A 23,111-nucleotide genomic window follows, 5' to 3' on the forward strand; every position below is an offset into this window, starting at 1 on the left:
GACATAGTAAGATTCATACCTTTCCATCCCAACCTTCCAATACACATATCCTGACCTTCAATACACACCAGTTTTATAGTGGGGGGGCTATGAGCAGGCATTCAGAAGTTCCTATTTTGAGGAAATCAGTATTCTTAACAATTAAAAACAACAAAAAAAATACCAAAATGCTCTTTGGCATTCCTCAAAAGTTAAGTAATTCCTGAAACCTAACCATCTGTCACCCACTTAGCAACCCCCTGCCTTACAACAAATAAGAGAAGTGTCTCTGACTTACCATTTATCAAAATATTACTTTCAGTCATCATACAAAGTCCCAAACTAATAAAGTCCTTTCACAGAAGAAATCTTCATTCAAGATCTTAAGCTTACTTTCCCTTGAAGCCAGATGAGCAATAGTAAAAAAATGGAAAAACAAAAAGTGGAATAATAAAAAGCTTTTTTTGCTGGGGAGGCAATCAGAATTCCTTGAGTTCACCTATAATTTTTTAAAAAATATAGTATTTCTTTTCTAGACATCTTAATTAGGAAAGGTTCAGAAGAGAATGTTTTTGATTCTAAAATTTATAGAAAAGATAGTTTTGTTAATTCTTATCTTCATTTTGAGGGTAGTCATCTAAAACATAGTAAAAAAAGTATAGTGCAAACCAGTTTATTAGGTTAAGTAGATTAACTACTTGAGATGAGGATTTTATAACCAAAAAGGAAATTCTATAAAAGTTCTTTGTAGAAGGTTATCCTAATTAATTAGTTAAAAAAGTAAGTGCTAAAGTTTTAGAAAAATGAACTAATCTGTAGACCCCAATTTTGCTTTGTGGTAATATAATTAGAGAATATATAGAGGTTAACAGGAAATGTAAATCCAGTTTCTCATGAACCCATTCTGTTGATTTGTTAAAAAGTAAATCCATTGCAAGAGCTTATTGGAAAATTTTATGGGTTTCCCAGAACTTAAGCAGATAGTTGGGGATGTCCCGCAATTTGTTACCAAAAGAGGGTGTAACTTAAAAGATTTGGTGGAGAGGCATCTCAGGGTTTCACCCTTTACAAATTGTTCAAAAAGTGTACTTTCCCTTGTTATAAGTGCAGGCAATGTAGATATGCAAATTCCTCATCATATTTTGAGTTGGTAAATTTCATCTACACTTGTATCATTTTTAGTATGCAAACTTGTAAGGTAGAAGGGTGGTTTACCTGGTAAAATGTTCAGCTTGCAATGCATCTTATGTTAGAAAAATAACAAGATCTCTCACTGAAAGAATATATGAACATAATTAGCAATTTGCAATAAGAATAGAATTAATGCATCAGCTAAGCACAACAGTAGATGTAAGAATTTAAAAAGTTTGAATTCCTAGTTATAGAAAAACTATTACATGATGGAAGGGGATATTATTTTAATAATTTAATGGAATGCAAAGAGCTTCATTGGCAAATTAAATTAAATGCCGGAGAATATCCAGGTTTAAAAATTTCGATAAACATTAAGTGTGAACTGAGGAGAAGAAAACTTGAAAAATAATGTTAACATTTTTTAATTGTAATTAACTGTGTAAAGTACTCAGGTGGTCTTAACCAATTTGTATTTCTATTGATAGATTGCTTGTTTAGTGGTGTCATGCATTTTTATTTATATGTGGAGACATATTGAATCAAGGGTTATTTCTGACGAAGTCTTTGGAATAAACATAGATGAAATTGGCCACTGTGATCCTATTAGCCTGTGTATTTTGAGTCAATAGCAAAACATGTTCTCCCAAGACATGAATATATTGTCTGTGTCACCTCAATTTGCTTTTTTTGCTTCATGTCACTGTACTTCAAACCAATAAGAATAAAACCCTCTGATTCCTACACCTTGGTGGTAATATATAACATCACTGCATGACTCCAGAATAAACTAACTGGCTACCTATCTCAAAGTTAGTGAAGCCTCTTTGTTATTAGCACTCTCATTTTTAAAATTCTTCATGAGAGGTACTGTCTTCTATGAATCAAAAATAAACTCTTATTTAGAAATTAAAATTACTCCCTCATGAACAGTGATGGACAACCACTGCTTAGACATTCTTTTACTTTTTCCACTTGTGGGAGAGTTTTCTCTAAAATCACTCCTGCCATATGGAACAGCATTCCAGAACCTTAAAAGAAAATTGAAACATTTAGTCTTTTCAAGAAGTTACTAAAAGAGCATCTCATTAAACACAATGCTTGCAAATGCTTTTGTGATAATGATTGATCAAGTAACACCCATCCTGATGGATCTATCCAGTTAAATAATAAATAAATAAAATAAAAATGAGGAATTGTTATAGGATTAAATGTAGAGGAGGAAAATGCTAAGTAATAAGCACTAATACCTACAGTCTTGACAAAAACTTGTTTGAACTTCCAGCTCTCATTGAAGATCACTGCCGTGACATTGTGTACCTGACAGAAATGCAGTGCATGAATAACTATTATGGGGGTGTAAAAGGATATGAACCATAATGAAGTACATACCATACAGGAGGCAAAAGTGTAGCTATGGTGGGGTGAAGGGGCAGCCACCCCGGGTGCAAAGTAATAGGACAGCCAGTCAGGAGATGATTGATCATTAGTACAACACTGGCATTCATTTCCATACCAGCAATTCTAAATGTTGTTACAGAAAAAAACAGCAACACTGTTTTTACAGACAGAACACAGGATTGGAGCACTTTATCGCTTTTGTGTAGGATACGATTTAACAAGCCACAGACTGGGAATAGACTTTTTTTTGCCCCACAGTTTAGAGTTGAGGGGTGCTAGATTGAGGAATTGTACCACATGCTTGATGAGACAGCCACAGCTTTGCTAAGTGGGACACAAGAGGATAAAATATGGTTATGAGGAGACAATAAGGGAACAGAATAAATGGGTAAACAAGAAGGAGATGAGGCATCATGCACAACAATGTAATCAGGAAATGGTGATGCAGTGTATATAGTTTCAATTCTTATAAGACTGAAAAAGATAACGGCATGATAGACAGTACCTGGAGGATGACAAAAAAGAGCAGATATTACTGTTAGGGATGCATATGTTAAATGGAGCACATTGATTGCTGTTAAAGCAATAAACAGGGGCACTCATATTTTAGTCAGTCTCTTTAATAAGTTGCATTCAGATAAAGAAACATGAGCATGCACATATTTATAAGGATACAAAACCAAAAAAGAGAAAAATATCCACTGTAAACCACGTAGCACCAAACTGAAGTCAAATACTTTAATATGCAACTTTGTAGTTTCACTTAAAAGCTTCCTCAGGCACATAAATATCTAAAATAGCTACTAAAGCATTTAAATAGATAAAAGTCATATGATAAAAGTCACGTGATAAGAGTTACATGATACAATTACACCCTCTGATATAATTCTCTCAAATAGGGCTTTAAAGATACAAGTTTATTTAAGCCTGGCAATATATGAGCCCTAGTAATACAAATAATAAGGAGAAGCAGAAGGGTAAATCAAGAATCAGACACTATATTTTAAATGATGTAAGCACTTTCATCCGTATTTATTAAAACAAACTTCTTCAGACAACAAGAGAGAGGAAAGTAAAAAACACAGTTTAAATAACCCTCCATTAAATCATGTGACCCAAGAGGAAATTACATCACTAAACCAAATCTTTAGAAACCACTCCGTCTTGTGGTTCAAAGACTGAACTACAAGCAAATAAACAGTTAATTCATTCACTAAAGTACTTCGCTACCATATAGTATGACAGAACAGAAAAAAAACATTAAAATGAAATTCAACCATAAAAAATATCACATATACACACTTAAGGTCAATCATATTACATATCAAGTACATTCAATTTTGCATGATATTTTGATTTACCCTTCCGCTTCTTCTTATTATTTGTATTACTAGTTTTTGTGGCATTTTTTGGCTTTTAGTTGGTTTGTCATGCAGTCGGCAGCGGGGATGGAACATAACATAACTGGCAAGTGGCTAGGTATATAATGTTCCTAGAATCATAATTTCCAAACACTCATCCATTAATTATTTTGCTAGTGACTGGATGAGTAAAACTTTTATCAGTATTAATACTGGTACAGTGCACACATTTGTTACATCTATGTGTTCCTAATGTATTGGTCTTAAAATATATACTATTTAGAGGTTGTTCTTTATAACACAGTTTATTCTTTAAATTAGGGCATCTTTTATAATCAAAGGTTGGTCTATCACTTATAGAATTTCTAATCTCTGGTACTGCAGACAAAGTGGACCAGTATTTGTTAATGATGACTTTAACAGCCTTTGCATCTTGATTATAAGTTAGCATGCATCTTCTAACTTTACTAACATTATTATTTTGCTGAACTATACCTATATTGTGTAGTTGCTTAGAGAAAATTGGTCTGACATCAGCATCATGTTCTTGAATTGTATTATCTCTAGTGTTATTAACAACTTTACTATTAATACTCCTACATATAAAATCATGTGCTATATTATTTAATTGTAACAACATATGATTATCTTCAGTATGCAGTCTAGTGACTCACTTCATTTGATTATCAGCAACATTCTTAAAGTTAAAAGGATGCATGCTAGTGTGATGCAAATATGTATTTCGTTTAACAGGTTTCTTATATAACCTAGTTTTGAGACTGCCCAGATGTGATTTATATAAAGTAATTGCCAAAAAATTAACCTGTTGCAGTTACGTTTCTTTTTTAAACTTAGGAATTCAGTACATTTATTCAATGAGTTAAAAAATATGTTGAATTCTTTTAGAGTACCTCTCCATATTAGAAACAGGTCATCAATATATGTATGGTAAAAACCAACCTTGGTTTGTAAAGAATTAGATAAAAATGTTTTGTACCTCCCACATAAACATAATATTTGCATATAAATTTGCCACAGGTGTGCCCATGGCAAAACCTGTAATTTGTTGGCATAATTGTATTTGAAAAATAAAAATGTTATTCTCTAATATGCTATGTAACAAGTTACACAAATCAAGAGCCTTAGCCTCATCCATTTGTGCATATTTCAGTAAAAAATTTTGATACTGTCAATACTAAAATCTTTAGGAATGCACATAAATAATGGGACAACATCCAAAGTGACTAAAATATAACTACTAATGACCCTATCTTCTGCATACACGTACAATTCTTTAAGAAAATGTGAAGTGTCTTTAATGATAGCATACACTGAATGTATATATGTCTTTAACATAAAGCCAATATATTTAAAGATGGGCTCTGTGACCCATCCCTAGCTGAGACAATTGGTCTCAGAGGTGGTTTTGTCTAGGACTTGTGAAGTTTAGGTATTCCATAAATAAGGGGTGTAATGGGTGTAACATTAGTAAGACAATCAAACAAACTAAAATCTATATGACCTTTGTGACATATCTCATACAAATATTCACCAACCTTTTCAGCAATATTTGTCCAATCAGATCTATTAATTTTCTTATAATCTTTAGTATTCAACATCTCTTGCATGATCCAAATATAATAATCAGTATCAAGTATGACATCCCCATGCCCTTTATTGCATTTTAATTACTATTTGATCATTATTAATTAAAGACTTAATAGCTTTTATTCTTCATTATTTAAATTATGAAAGTGCTGCATCCTTTGCTGCTGATAAAATAAGTATATATCATGCTCAACAACACTTTGAAATGCTTGTGTCACAGGGTAAAGATTAGGCATAAAAGTGTTCTTCCTTTTCAGCACAAAATTATTGTAATCACTTTCAGCACCAAATAATATATTCAAGTTTAATGACCTAAGAAAATGTCTAATTTGAGTAATAGTTTGAGAAATGTCAATTGTACAAGCAGGATTGACCGTAAGCCATTTTTCAAGAACTGATTTTTCCAAAAAGATAAGTTTGTACCTCGAGATGTTAAAGACAAGTTCAGAAGCAGAGCTTAAGCTTTCTCCTGATTTGGATGTTGGTATTGCCTTTTCCATGTCCGATACTCAGACATATAATTCTTTCTCCTCTTGCACTGTTGTGTGAAAGGGAATGGTGAATGTGTTAACACTGGAAAATCCAATGGGTCAAGTGCTGAAATGATGTTAGAATCCGCAAGTGTCACAGAATGTGTGACCTGTAAATTTTCAACTGTCTGCACCAGCTCTTCTGGATGAACCTGATATATAAGGGAATTCCATTTCTTATTGGAAAGAACAGAAGCTGAAACAACATAAGGATCCAGAGTGGGTACAGGCTGAATGTCTAGTGATTCATTAGATGACTGTGCTTGCTCAGCCAAACTGCTCTAACACAGAGGCGGATTCCTTTTCTTATTGGACCAGGCAAAAATTTGCCCAGTTTTAAAGTCATTATAGTCCCACGGTAACTTTCTTTTTTTTATGACAATAAGCTTAGTTTCATAAGATTTCAGCCTTTCAATAGCTTCACAAAGTAGGCTTGAATGCCGATTAAGCTCTTGTTAACTAACTCATCGTACTGCTGTTCAACTTCGCTTCTTAATGAGTCTTCAATCAGTTGAAAAAAATCATTCATCATGTACATATTTTGCGACAATTTAAATTCAAAGTTTGTCATCTTTTAAGCAAGTCTGGATATTTGTGTGTATCAATAGGACTAATCCATCTGTCGATGTTACAGCCCACAATTATATACATAGCCACATTTATTCATTTGTGAATCAGGTAAAACTACTGAATATAAGCCTTTTTTCAGAGTCAGCCCATAGGAGCACTGCCTGATCTTCTTCAAAGAGAAGGCTAATGGAAGAACAATGGGATCAAGCTTCAGACCCTGATGTGTGTGCATAATGTAATATAATATATATATATATACATATGTACATATATTAGAGAGTTATAGTTTGTTTCATCAAAGGTACATTTGATTGAGAGCCATAGGGCCAGAAAAAAATGACTGAAAGTGCAGTTGACTGAAAAGCCATCTCATCCAAAAATATTAAAGTCTACAGATGGTATCAATGGTGTTGTTTTTTTTTAGCATGGGAGATGTTAGAGTAGTAATTTCTAAATTTTTTTTTGTGGATTGATAATGCCTACCATCAGGTTGTACCTCATATTTGTAGATGTTTGTGCACTAGCACTGATTCAGTGTGTGTGATGTTTTCTTTTTTCTTTATGGGTGTGCAACCAAGGAGTAACAATATATAATTAAGGCTGGTGTGGAGGTAAAGCCCCCAAATAGGGGTGCATGAGGCCTTGCCTCGTCAGAAAAAAAACCCTTTTCTTGTATGTAAGTATATATATATATATATATATATATATATATATATATATATATATATATGTATATGTTGTTTAGAATGTTTTGATGAAATGGCTTTTCAGTCATTTTTTTATGACCATATGGCTTTCGGTCAAATGTACAATCAACAAAACATACAAATATCTATCTCTCTATTTATCTGTATTAGCTAACTAGCTATGTCTGTCTATCTCTCTCTCTCTCTCTCTCTATATATATATATATACACATATATAAGGTTCCTACTAGAACACCGAAAACTTAAAATAGTGAATGACCTAAAGGTTGGAAAGGCAGGATCTCGATCTGCTTTTTGTGAGATCACGGTATAGTGAGGATTGGAATATTTGCCCTTTCCTCACTGTAGTGCGATCTCGACGTTGGTGTATATATATATATATATATATATATATATATATATATATATTTAGCAGGGTGTGGGGGGTGCATCCCCCCAAAATAGTGTGTTTGAGGTCCTGCATTTTTGACCTTTAGGTCATTTGTGTTTTTGGATTTTTGTTTATGTAATATAGACCCTATATATATATATATATATATATATATATATATATATATATATATATATATATATATATATATATCTATATCTATATATATATATATATATATATATATATATATATATATATATATATATATAGTGCGGTGGTGGTGCTGCGGTAGCATTGTTGCCTCACAGCAAGATGTGCCGTTTTATTCTCAGCTAGAGCATCTTCTCTGTGGAGACATGCGTGAATGGGCATACCTTCGTTGAAGGTTGTGCATCAGGGCTGGCAAATTCGGCATGTAAAAAATCTACTGCCAATCATTAGCGGACCGGAGTTCCGCTGTGGCAACCCCTAACCGGGAAAAAGCCAAAAGACACAAACACATATATATGTGTATATATATATATATATATATATATATATATATATATATATATCTATAAAACAAAACTTCCCAAGATAGTCCAAAGGCAGAGTGAGTCAACAAAATTATATATCGAGTCTCCCAAAAGAACAAGAAGGTGGAATATTAAAATTCAATAATCCAACAAAAGACAAATCCAGAACGGGCGTCCACAAAGCTTGATTTAGTAGAACGTAAGTGCTTTCATAACATAAGTTACTTCATCAGACGAATAAAATCACATACTAACACAGCCATTTAAATAGTAAGCATCACCAATCAACTACTAACATTTCTCTCCTTTTTTAAAAAAACTAATTAGCAATTAAAGGTGTATTATGCAACAGTATAACAAATACATTCAAATGTATGTAAATGCAAAAAATAATTTCATATAAAAATAGCAAGTTAAAACAAATTAATAACAAGCTTGCTAGCTCTTAACCTTTGTCCCTTTCAGCACTGGTTTCAAAGGCACTGTATCATTTAAACCTGAACCCCTGGGAGCACCCAATGAAATCTTGCCCCTGCAAAAATGCTTTTAGTTTCATTTTTATTTTTGATGCATTCATTACCGGAGTTAGTTTTAATTAAATGTTTTTGCTATACTGAGTAGTCGATCTAGTGCAAATTGACTCCTCATTAGAGACCCTATAAAATTATATGATGTTTCACTGAAAACAGTTTTATCAGTGAAAGAACTGATAAGACTGTAGAATACTGGAATGAGCTGAAATGACTGAAAGAAAATGGAATGAGACTGGAATGAATGTCTTTGTTAATTACTCAGAAATGTGCTGGACAGATGCCAGTCTCACCTTTATGGGACAAGTCTTTTTGCACCTTTCACAATAAAGTCTGCAAACACTGTAGTTCAGTTAAGAATACTCTTGTTATGTACAGTACATGTCAACAATATCCAAATACAATTTCCAGTAACAGTGCTGATAAACTGTTACAGTCTGTAGTAATTCTGTATTCATATCTGAATACTAACAGTTTTTATAAACTGAAACAGTCCTCTGCAGTCATATTCATATTCTTTTGATGAACTGAAGTAGTCCTCTGCATTCAAATTCTTCATATTGCCTTCCTTCTGAATAGTATCATTAATATTCTGGAATGCTGGATATTTGACCTGACTTCTGCACTCAAACTCGAATGTCTATACTGCAAAGAATTTCTGCATATCAGTCCAAACTAACTAACTTAACTAACTGTATCTGAAGTATTTCCTAATAATACCAAAACCCTGTAAATTTCTAGATGCCTTTATAACCTTAATTCCTAAGCTTTTTAGTATACAAACAAAATGTGTTTATACTCAAATGTACAGCACATTCTGTTCTTATCAGTTTTCTTGATGGAAGGTTATTTTCAGTGATTGAAAGTTGTTTTACTGAAACTGCATGCAGACTGTGAAGCCTGCCTTAATATGGCTGGATTAAAATGAAGACATATGCCTAACCTTACATTTTCAGGTCTATTTTACTAACTGTATTAATGAAGAATGTGTTGTGCAACAACTGTATCTGAAATTACTGAAATGGGATTTACTTCTGTAATTACTTGGCAACCCCAATAATATGGTCTGCAAAAGATACTATAATGGTCACTAGAACTAATATAAAATGTTTTCTTTATCTGGTAAATAAACTTGCAATTTTAATTTTGACCTAGGTGTCACTTGAGCATTTATGGTCTGTTTGGATTGAAGTCTCCTAACTTTATGATTTAATCATAACTGGGCAATTCTTTAACATGTTAAAACTGTTAAACTCTCTTTTTTAACTTATGTCTGTAAGTCTTCACCTAGATTTATTACTAATAATCCTGTCTATTTACCCTTTTAGTTTCTATGTGCTGTAATAGTATAAGTACCTTTACTAAAACCTATGGTTTCTGTATTTCAGATCTATACTTTTGCATACCCCATGGATCTTTTTAACTTCCTGTCTGATGTACAATAATTATTATGTAAGGTGCATTGTATTCTGTAAATTAATTAACAAATTAAGCCTGACCTATTATGCCTTGAATATATTAAATAGCTATTACTTCTTATTCTTTAGATAACTTATCTTAATACGGCTATTACAATCAATTATGTCACTTTATCCTTAAAGCTAATGACTGAATAATGTGAAGTGTGATGCAGCAGTGCCATTAAAAATGTATAACAGAGTATGAATGTCATATTCTGAAATGTGACTGAAATTTACATAGTGTTGTTGGAAATGTATAACTGAGTAATAATGTTATATTCTGAAATCTGAAATGTACTATACTGAATGCATTATATTCTGAACCTTGGCTAAAATTTACATTACTGTGATACATATTTAGACTGAACATCTAAAATAGCTGTGTATAAATGTTATAGTCTGGAAACTGACTAAACTAATACCAAAGGAATGCAGTTTCTTCCAGTGTTACCTGAACACAGATAAAAGCATAAACCAAAATCTGGTAATGTTATATTCTAGAGACAAAACTATTGGTAAATGAATAACTTTTTTCTGTCAGTATTATCTAAACACAGATAAAAGCATAAACCTACTAGTACTGTTATACAATTGTCTAAGAACATTAAAACATGTGCATGCTTGCTTTAACTCTAATCTGCATAAATGCACACCTGTTGTATATACAGTTTTAACTTTAAAAGATTTTAGATAACTGAAACACATTTAAACTGAAAACTAGTACTGTTATACACTTGTCTGAAACCATAGGCTTACTTGCCTTAACTCTAATCTGCATAAATGCACATCTGTTATATATATAAACATTTTAACTTTAAAGAATTTAGATAACTGAAACGCATTTAAATGAACATTGAAGAATTGCACATTTGCTGTATACACATTTTAAATACTTGAGTTGTGCACCACAGCCCTTGTGAAATTTAGGCCTCATTCTGCAATGTCCCATTCATTGCAGAAGTATTGTAAGGACCTCCACAGAGTCCTTTGATAGGCTTTCAAAACCTCACCTTTCCCATCTCTTGTGCAAGGCTGGGTGGCTGACACAATATTTTCTTGACTGTAAGTGAACATTTATTCTGGTTAATCAACCTGGAAAATATTGTCTTTTATAGCAATATCTGTAAAGCACTAGATATATACTAATATCTAAATGTCATTTTTTACACAGTTATAAAATTTGCCTTTGTTCTTGTTCACAAACATCCTATTTTTATTTTTTTTCTCTATTGTATTTACTAATATAACTTCCTTATTGCATAATAATAATATTGTTATTACTAATAATATTAAACTGATCTTTACCATACTGTTTTATGGCATACAATACTGTCTTTAATTCAGCTCAGTGAGCTGGCCTATAATCTGATAACTCAGTTACGTAAGTCTGTGCCTCTAGTGTGCTTGGTAAACTGCAATTTCTGTATGAAATATACATGATTTTGAACCATTTATATACATATGTTTATTACTAGAGTTGAACTGATCTGATTCTGGAACTTTATGTATCTGTCATTTATACAAGCATGAGAAGTTTCTTCAACATGAGATCTGAACCTATGGCTTTAATGACACATACTTTTTATGTTGCACACTTTTTTGCAGGAGATCTGAACTTTTGATTGCACTGTTACTTTTAAAATGTAGCATTGACTTTAAATTTTACATTCTGTAAACTAGCAAAACATCCTTTAATATCTTTGAATGCGTTTTTTTTCTCTGCCTGTATCAAGATATTATTTATGCACTGCAACACTTTAGTACCATAACAATGCCTGCTAAACAAAACAATAGCACAAAAATTAGTTTGCCAGATCTGTTACTGTAAACCCTTTATTCTGCAAATTAACTTGACTGTCATTTCTGGCATACCCTACACAACATGTGTTTCCAGATTGGTAAATGCATACTGTTATCTTTTTTTCTTACTGGCTACTCCCAGTATGGCTTTCTGAGAAAAATATAATGTTTCTGAAAATGTGGTAACTTGACTCCATGTACTTCAGCTGTGGCACCTGAACTGGAATTTATTTTATCTTTAACCCATAAACCTGCATGGTCCTGTTATGACCAATTCTTCAAATTCTGTACATTTGAACAATCTACTGCATACAAATTCTTACAAGTGTCATCTCCGTACACTACTGTACATTCTGTAGCATTTTTATTTTTCCATAAAATCTTGTTATTGAATTCTAAAATGACATGTAACTTAGATGACATGTTCATACCTATTATGAAACTGACACATTTATAAATGTTAACCGTTGTAATCTTTAACCCTTTAAATCCTGACAAAACTGCACTCATGTCTTCTAGTATGTCTATTGTAACTGAAATTGATGAGTCTGTATTAATAAGTACATTATTCCATAATTTATTTTCTATAAACAATGAAATGTTGTAATTTCTTTCAACCTTAAACAATGACAGATAAATAATTTGGTTTGGTGTTGGACTGCCACACCCTTTATAGATAAGCTGAAAATCAGTTTTTATAGAATTAGTAATGACACTGACTTGAGCTATGGTATGCATTTTTATTGTGTCCTGAAACACTAGTAATAACATTGACTTGAGTGAAGGTTTGCATTTCTTCTTTACTTTGCCCTAAAATCCCTGTATAATTTATGCTGGTGTTTATCAAACTGATCAAAATATGCACTCAGATCCCTCTCATCCCCCCTCAGTGCAATATTTGTACTGGCTTTTGAAAACAAGAAACTAGAATTTATAACATTCTGACCATCTGTATTTGAAATAATGTGAACTTGAGACATTACAAATGTTTGTTACATGTGTTGTCTGGAAGTCTGAATGTTACATACACTGACTGTGTTTGCAACTGTATCTGCAACACTGTAACTTAACTCTGCATTTTGAATTACATGTAAAGTAGAATTTATTACACTCTGAACATCTTTATTTGAAATAAGGTGAACTTGAGACATTATAAATGTTTGCTTTCTGTTTGATCTGGAAATTTGCATGCTAAGTGCACTGACTGTGTTGATGTCTGTATCTGCAATACTGCGATTTAACTCTGTATTTTGAACTACATGTGCTGTAGCATTTACACTGATTTCTGAAGATTGTATACAAGAATTTGTGTTAAGTCTGAAACCATAATGATAGAAGAAAATTAACATTCTGGAACACAGTTTTTTAGACTATTTTACCCAGTTTTGAACTTCAAACCACACATTTACTTGTGCCTTTACTGTAGAAGTACTGTTTGACATATTTATACAATTTACATTTACTGAGGTATTTCAACTTTTCTGAGATTTACTGTCTGACTTAGCTAGAAAATGCATGACAAAAATGAATCCTCATGTAATTTTATAATTTGAAGTTGCTTCAAGAATGTGTTCTGACATCTTGCAGCTTTTTAAACTTGTTCTTGTTTCTTGGTTATGTGACATCACAATTGAAACTTGTCTGCTTTGGAGATGGCGAAGTACATTGCTGTTGACTGGATAACGGCTTTTACAGTGATATTTTGGAGAGTCTGACGTTTTTTAAGACTTCATGTTTTGAAGGAGCACTGCTGAAGTTTTTACATTTACTCTGTGACCCTCAGGTCATAATTTACTATTCAGTGTGCAAGTCTCTCTCCCACACTTAACATAGCCATTTCTTTAACTGACATCATTAAATTATTTTAGTACTACTGAATGATGCAAGAATTATTATTGTCTAAAATGTTCTTGGATAAGAGCTGTTGCTGAATAAAACTGTTACTAATAATATTAAACTGATCTTTACTACAGTGTTTTATGGCACACAGTACAGTCTTTAATCCAGCTTGCAGAGCTGGCCTGTAATCTGATAACTCAGTTATGTAAGTCCTTGTCTCTGGTGTGCTTGGTAACCTGCAATTTCTGCATGGCTGGCTTGTCACTGAAATAACTGATATGACTGTAGAATACTGGAATGAGTTGGAAGTAACTGGAAGAAACTGTAATGAGACTGAAATTAATGTCTTTATGGGCTATATCATTTTGTACCTTTCACAATAAAGTCTGCAAACACTGTAGTTCAGTTAAGAATGCATTGTTATGTACAGTGGAGGTAAATGTCAACAATATCTGAATGCTGTTTCCAGTGACAATGCTGATAAACTGAAACAGTCTGTAGAAATTCTGTATTCATATCCAAATACTGTTTCCAATAACAGTTTTGATAAGCTGACACAGTCCTCTGCAATCATATCCATATTCCTTTGATAAACTGAAATAGTCCTCTGCTTTCAAATTCTTCATATTCATTTCCTCCTGAATAGTATCATTAATATTCTGGAATGCTGGATATTTGACCTGACTTCTCCACTCAAACTTGAATGTCTATACTGCAACGTTGTCCTGCATATTAGTCCAAATTAACTCAACTAACTGTATATGATACATTTCCTAATAATACCAAATCTCTGTAAGTTTCTACACACCTCTATAATATTGGTTCCCAAAGCTTGTAGCATATAATCAAAATGTGTTTGTACTGAAATGTACAGCACATTCTGTTCTTATCAGTATTCTTGACTGAAGGTTATTTTCACTGATTGAAAGTGCCTTCAGTGAAACTGCATGCAAACTGTGAAACTTGCTTTAGTATGGCTGCATTTCTAGACTTATGCAAAGAGAATACTGTATCTTTGTACATTTAAATGATACCTGATCTAACAAGCAGAGCCCATTTTGATAAAACAATTGTAATAAATGCTCAAACTACTAAGAGAAAAGAAACATGGCTTTTACAAGGGAGCAGGCCCAACTCCACACCTGTACTCCCATGTCTCTAAATATATGAACTTTGAAATTGCACAGCTCTAGGCATAACAAAAAATTCTTTACCCTCACAGTTCCATAATCCTATTCTTTTATACAGAGAGACTTCACAAAAAAGTTTATTATTGCTTTAACTAAACAATAACTCTACTAAGTGTGAGTGAACTTGATATCTATGTATCTATCTACAGTATCTATATATATCTACACACACACACACACACACACACACACACACACACACACACACACACACACACACACACACACACATATATATATAAATATATATATATATGTGTTTGTGTGTGTGTGTGTGTATGCACACACACACACACACACACACACACACACACACACATATATATATATATATATATTTACTATATATACAGTATATACACACACTTGTACGTGTTATATATAAAGTGTGTGTGTATGTGTGTAGTGTGTGTGTGTGTGTGTGTGTGTGTGTGTGTGTGTTTGTGTGTGCGTGCATGTGCATGCGTGTGCTCATGCAAGTATAAGGTGAAGTTAACTGGGTGGTGTAAGAAATGGAGATGAGTACCATTTTATTTAAATAATTTGGAGTACCCTGTATAAAACAGAAGTCAATGAAGATTAAGCAGAGGCCACCTGGTCATGAGTAAAATACTTTTATGGAAAGCAGCCCAATGTAATGTAATGTACCTGTTTCCCTGGCCATCATACACCCAGTGGGTAGATGAAAGCCCCTCATAAGCAGATGCCCAGTAATACATGCAGGCATTCAAATGCAGAGAGTACAGCAAATATCCAGTTGTCCTTATAACTCTGAAACAAAAGAAGAAGGTAACATTAAAACTAGATCAGAGTAGTGTAATTAAGATTATTTCCAATTTTCCAAAATTACAGTTTCATTCACTTTAGAGTTGTTAGTGTTGGACAGTATTTTAAAATAAAATTAAATTGACTTGTAAACTGTTAAGAGAATGAAATTAGTAGAATGCAATGACAATGAAGCAGATATTAAACTTCAGAGATGCGAAATTATGTTAATGTCTCAGTAGATGCTCATGTAAATTAAATCAAAATAAGTATTTGTCATTGCTGAAAGCTCACTTTCACTGGTGACATTCTGCAGCAAAATGATAGAACATGAGATGGAAAAAAGTGTGAGCTAGCAGACCCTAAACATGAAGGCCTGGGATGAAATATACTATAAGCCAGTCATATCTCATCCTTATAATATGGATAAAATAAACCACAAAACAGCGTACTATGTAAACTTGAAAATAAAATAACTCCACACCAAAAGTCCCAGCCAAATGTTTATTCACCACAGTTTTAGCGCTTTTGCTCCAAAACACAGGAACTTCATCAGAAGTGGTTCAGCATTTTTTTTATTTTCATCCTTATAATATGGTAAGATGCATGGAAATATTGGATTTAAAATGAGAGGCACTGCTATTAAAATCAAGGAAGCTATTTTCCTGTGTACAAAAATGTAGGGTAACCATATGTGAACTAGTACATCCAGTCATGAGCTTTACTCCTGGTACTGAAAGAATATCTGTCTGTGCTAACTGCCCAGCACAGGTCAGCCCATTTGCAATGGACAGAAGTTTGAATTCAGAGACATGGTATAACAACTAATTAGAGGCTCAGAATCAAACACTGCACTATCAGCACCTAACTGTACTAATGTTCTCCATAGCAGCCCATGCATCACTTTAGCAAAGGCACCCCACTACGCACACCCCCATACACACATTCATTCAGACACCCACACTGAGTATATCAGGACTGTCAAAATTAGCAAATATAGCACTAGAATTTATACAGTATGCAAAGGTGGGTGTTAAAACTTAATACCAAAATCATGTTTGCTACAAATGAATTAAAGTATAAGGGGCTCTTGAACAGCAAGTTCATTCATTTTATTATAACTTGTGTTGCAGTCCTTATTCTGAAATGGTATACAGTTTGCTATTAACAATACAGAGAAAAAGCACAATGGCTAGATAAAAGGAAAGCGAGATAGTACATAGACACACCTTAAGTGCATAAAAAATGTCAACCTCAAAACACACAGGAAGATTGGAACCATATCTAAAAAAAGCAGTAGTAGATAAAATTGGCAATAACCACATCTTTCTTTTTTTCATATGTTTACTTAACATACTAATTTATTCCAAATTTGAAAGTGATGACAGCTTTAAATAGTTACATTCTGGTACGTGAGTCTTACAGTGCTATATGTATGGGCATCATCCTCAAATTTAATATGTTTATGCCTATATATTCTAGATATGTACAACAAAATCATTACATATATTAATTTATTTAAGCATCTTGCACATTAATAATTTTAAGTTCTAAACTGAAAGAAAAAAAACATATTTAAGATGTATAGATTCTGAATCTCTACTCCATATTCTAATTATACAACTTAGGCTTACTCATTTAAAATGTCAGGAGTAAATGGTATGATTTCAAGTCTCTCTCATTTGAAGGATTATGCAAACCTTGTGAATATGCCCACACATTCATAATAACAATAACAAATAAATCATTTTACCATGTGCAACCTTGGCATGAAGTATGACAGTCAGTGCTAAAGGTCATGGTATCCAGCAAGTCACTATCTACATCTGCATCTAATCTCTATCTATATATCTATCTATATGGGTCTACTGATTTTGGTTGAATGACCCAAACATTGAAGTTCTTATCGACCAGAAATGTCAGCACTGCAAACACACTGACAAGCAACTTTACATGTGCTGAGCAATGACCTTGGCACATGCAGAATAAAAACTTAAAATAAAAATCTACAGTTTTGCAGGAGGTCAAGCACTCCTGTGCCACTTACACCCCCCTGCTAATTATATAATTCCAAGATTGTGCAATATCGGGGAAAGGGCATATTCTCCTACCTCCAATATTATGCAGTTCTAATCACCTGTCAACCATCTAACTGGTCAATCAAATTTTAGGGACTAAACAGATGAAGACCAACTGTACTGTCAACAATAATCAGTATTCCCAAACATATAGCTACAGTAGACTCTCTCTTTTCTGGGTAGCCAGGGTGGTGCAGTAGTTAGTGTTGTCACCTCACAGCATGTGATTCTCTGGTTCGATACTCGACTGGGGTGCCTTCTGTGCAGAGTCTGCATGTCCTCCCTGTGGTTATGTGGGTTTCCTCTGGGTGCTCTATTTTCCTCCCAAAGACATGCTGTAGGTGGATTGGACACTCTAAATTGGCCCTAGGCATGAGTGTGTGTGTGTGTGTGTGTGTGTGTGTGTGTGTGTGTGTGTGTGTGCCTTCCATGGAAGGTTGGGTGCTGGGCTGGCAACTCAACACCATAAAACTCTACTGGCAATCATGAGCGGATAGGTGATATGCTGTGGAGACCCCTAACCGGGAAAAGCTGAAAGAAGAAGAAGACTCTCTCTTATCCGGCCTCTCTTTACCCAGCTTCGTCTTTAATCAGCCATCAAATTTCTGCCATTGCCCTAGCAAAAGCCAACAGAGAAAAACAATACTTCCACCTCCTGTGGGCTAAATAATGACAAACATTTGAGTTTTAGACTTTATATTCATTAGGAAAATGCATATTAACACAAATTCTGGTATTCTAGCTGATATCTAACCTATAAATGTATTTTGTATGCTTTTTCTGATTAACCAGCCATTTGTTTATTCAGTCTAATGTCCAGCCCCAGTGAGCCCGGATAAGTGGGTGTCTACTGTATCTATCTATCTATCTATCTATCTATCTATCTATCTATCTATCTATCTATCTATCTATCTATCTATCTCTATGTATCTCATACCTCTCCATTTCTTATCACAAAAATATGAACAAAGATGAAAATAATGGAGGATGTAGTCCCCAAATAAAGGACAGATTTTAATTATTGCTCTTATCAACTTAGAAAGTTGCTAGAATAAAAGGCTTTGCATTATCGTACATTTTCTGAAGGAAGGATATGAAGTCTGAAACTCAAGTGTCTACAGTTATTTAGGAAATTCAATCCCCAGTGATAAATACCATCAATTTTATGAGGAAAATATAAAACAATGAGGTAAATGTCTGGACATTCTGTGAAAATCTGGACAGTTGAGAGTTATGTGTGTGCATTTGTTATGTGCATGTATAGTCTGTGCATATAGTTTTAACTGTGTAGGTTACACAAATTAAACATCACAGAAGTGGATGTCTTTTTTATTACTTAGTCATTAAGCAGGCAACAAAGCCATTTTTAGATATACTGCATGTTACTGAGATAAGCAGACAACAAGATTTAGACCTGTTATCAACATATGGTATTGCTTGATTAACACACCTCTTTTAATAAAGAAACATAAAAATGCAACCCTTTCTAAACTAATCTGTTCAGCTATGATTACTTCTCATCCTTTTGCCTGCAATTGTTTTTAGTAAAGCATGCACCAGTGATAGTGCAGCAGGGTAATTTATCCAATGATTTGTGTTAACTAAGGTTCATTACTGTCTAACTGCACAAGTTTTGTGCCAGGGCCATCCATAGGTAAACTTGCACCCTAGACAAAGGGCTTCATGGAACTCCCTGTTGTCCACTGCCCCTCACCCCCACCCTTCATCACTGGTCCCTCCCCCATCCTAGCCTATCAACACCATCCAGATTACTTTCTTCTTCCATTTTCTTCTTCACAGTTTGTATTACTCTTCATTTTTCCTGCACTCTTTCATTCAGTGATTAATTCCATGTATTTTAAATAAGCAAGATATTGTATTTTGATAACTGTGGATGAAATAACTGCATTAAGCTGGGGTTCGGGCCTGCTATTCATGGAATTCTAGATGCTATGATGTGCATTTTTTTTTCAACATTTTGATTCAGTGATGGCCTGAACAAAAATCATGATTAAGTGAAGAAATTTACTCTTATTTCTTCCTTGTAATAAAAAAGTAAATTGTGTCCAAGTGTGTCAAAGAATTGATGCTCAAAGCTGACAAATTCATGAGAAGATACATAAATCATATCTGGGAATAATACCTGCCTATCTATTCTCCCCCAAACAAATGTATCACTCTCTGGTGTTACAGTGGGATAGAAATTAAGGCACAGATGACCACAGTCATATATTTCAAGATGCTGTCCTATGTATATAAAGCATGCCTCCTTACCCTACCCCCAAAAGGCAGCCACCATCTGTACTCCTCTGATATCACACTAGGACAAAAGTGTAAAGAAATAGTAACATATTTCCATTCTTTGCTGTCAAACTGACAAATATGTAAGCAGTCTCAGTGGTGCAGCAGGTAGTACATTCACCTCTGGTACAGAAAGCTGTGGGTTTTATTCCCACAGCAGGTAGATCAATCGCTGACAATGTAGTGTAGCATAAGGGGGTGCTGCATTCCTGAGAGTGCCATCCTTTACATGAAATGTTAAACCAAGTCCCCATCTGTTTGGGGTGTTGGTAGGTCAGATAGATGCAAAAGATCCCACATTACCTATCAAAAAGTGAGGTTCCCCAATGCTCTGGCCAAATGTCCCCTAGTAGTACAAATACCACCTCAGGTCTCCCCTGAAAAGAGATTACTAGTCCTGTGGGACTAAACCAGCCAACCAATGAGAAAAAGAAAGAAAGAAAGAAAGAAAGAAAGAAAGAAAGAAAGAAAGAAAGAAAGAAAGAAAGAAAGAAAGAAAGAAATAAGAGCATGACTTCTTACCATTCCCCAAAACATACCCGTATGTATATGCAGCTGATGTTTGATTTTGAGGAAAGTTAAAAAAAATGATGACCACACTGTTCCCAGCACAGCACAAGATGTACTGATCTATACATATCTCCAAGATCTGGGGAAAAAAATTAAACAAATAAAGACACTGTTCCTATCCCAGTCCCCTAAACAAGCTATATTGACTTTTGATAAGCACCTCTGAACAGGGCCAGTTTTAGACTGGATGAGGTTCAGTGCCAAACCCACTTCTAAGCCTGAGTCAAAATCAGCTTATACAGCTTTGGAGGGGGGGTCCCTATCACATAATCAAATGGACACATTATCGAATGTGCTATGGTCGAACCTATATAATCGATAGTGCAGTCTATTGAAAATAATTAACACAACACCTGCACAAACTGGAAAAACTGCCTATGTGGGGGCTGTGCCCTACAGCCTCTGATAATTATATATATGAACTCTGATATTGCACTACAGTAGGGAAAAGCGCATATTTCCTGATCCCTACTGTAATGCAGTCTCAGAATGGTTTGACTGACTGCACTGTCAATGATATGGGTTCGACCATATCACAATTCAACAATGTGTTTATTCAATAATTTGGTAAGTTCCTCTTTAGGGTGTGAGAGCCGTCAGACCCCTAGAAGCTCTGAAGGGTTGGATGGTCTGTGATGCATCTTATGGTTATTTTATTTTATTTTATTTTATTTTTTTTTTATTCACTTAATTCATTTATTTAATGTATTTCTTTATTTATTTTTAAGATGGTTATTTTATCTGAGCAAATGACAAGAGGGTCAGTTACTTTCAACAAGATAACTTCCACCAAGCTCTAATTACTACTACAGTCTACAATACAGGTGCCTGTACAGGATGGCCATGTAATGCATTTCACCTTAGCTCCCCACAAACAGTTGCCACATTTCATCATGCAAATCACATTAGTTCTGCAAATAATGAAGCAAACAGCTAGTCCACAGACAGCCCCAGCAATTATACCTACTATGTTTGTACATATCATATGTTCAGTTAAGATGTCCATCTTACTTCATAGCTACTTCTGTGTTCAATTCAGACCATGACAAAAGAAAATATATTTCACCTTGAAAGCGCTTACCACTTTGTACTTTGCTGTGATTAAACGTTTTGCTGTGTGTTATCTTGGTGCATTTTTTACTTTTTATATTTCACCTTTGCTGGAATATAGTAAGTGCTGGTGTCCTTTATTTTTTCGATATTAAGAGATTCAGTATTTTGAGTTTTCCATATTTTGAACTTTTGAGATTTTGGACTCCGTTTTTGAATTTTGAGATTTTGAGCTTTCGAGATTCTGAAGTGGATATGTATGTATATATATATATATATATATATATATATATATATATATATATATATACACACACACACACACACACACACACACACACACACACACACACACACACACACACACACACACACACACAAGTATGTGTGTGTGTGTGTGTGTGTGTGTGTGTGTGTGTGTGTGTGCGCATATATGGGTCCCCTTCAGTCGATCGAATGTTTACAAGTTCAAACCGCATATGGCCGAGACCATATGTTCGAACTTGCAAACGTTCGATCTGACTGAATGGAGATCTCAGTACAGAGCAGAAGGGGAAGATTTCCCATTTCCACAATGTAGTGCGATCTTGGAGTTGGTATATTTAAGTAAGGGGGGTGGGGGTGCAGTGGGGTGTAGCCCCCTGCCATAGATGTTTGGTTTTGTGTTTTTGTTTTATGTGTTTTTATTTCAGTGTTCAAACTTTTACAAGTTCAAACATATGGTCTCGGCCATATGTGGTTCGGACTTCTAAAAGTTCGATCTACTGAAGTAGATCTTTGTATGTATATATATATATATATACATATATATATATATATATATATATATATATATATATATATATATATATATATATATATATATATATATATATATATATATATATATATATATATATATATATATATATATATATATATATATATATATATATATATATATATATATATATATATATATGTGTATATCTCTCACACACACACACACACACACACACACACACACACACACACACACACACACACACACACACACACACACACACGCTCGCGCGTGCCTTTCAATTTTCATTGATTTTAACTTCATATTTCGCTGTGTCCCATGTAAAATGTTTGAGTCACCAAAAATTACAGTCAATAATGCCAGACATTAGAGCTTAGTAAACCTAATTGGTCAGAAAATGCATGCTGTTTTATTAACATTTTCAGTGAGTTAAAACAATATTTACATTTTGTTCCTGATTTTGGGCGAATCCTTGCAAAGGTAAATAAATTATACCTGTGAATAATACCTGCCTATCTCTTCTCTCCAAACAAATGTCCCTCTCTGGTGTTACAGTGGGATATAAATTA

The 23,111-nt window shown here is 33.9% G+C and overlaps 1 protein-coding gene across 2 annotated transcripts in view; it reads right to left on the bottom strand.

Moving 5' to 3' along the window:
* CNGB1 (cyclic nucleotide gated channel subunit beta 1) overlaps positions 1 to 23,111 on the bottom strand; it is a 734,247-nt gene that overhangs the window by 191,368 nt on the left and 519,768 nt on the right. For both annotated transcript variants that reach the window (XM_044081527.1, XM_044081526.1), the window contains exon 13: positions 15,643 to 15,765. In XM_044081527.1, the coding sequence (XP_043937462.1) occupies positions 15,643 to 15,765 (123 nt within the window). The remainder of the gene's footprint in view (positions 1 to 15,642; positions 15,766 to 23,111) is intronic.

The sequence above is a fragment of the Protopterus annectens genome, chromosome 8.part0 (genome assembly GCF_019279795.1).
Source record: "Protopterus annectens isolate FY-2018-M chromosome 8.part0, PAN1.0, whole genome shotgun sequence".
Taxonomy (NCBI): Eukaryota; Metazoa; Chordata; order Ceratodontiformes; family Protopteridae; genus Protopterus; species Protopterus annectens.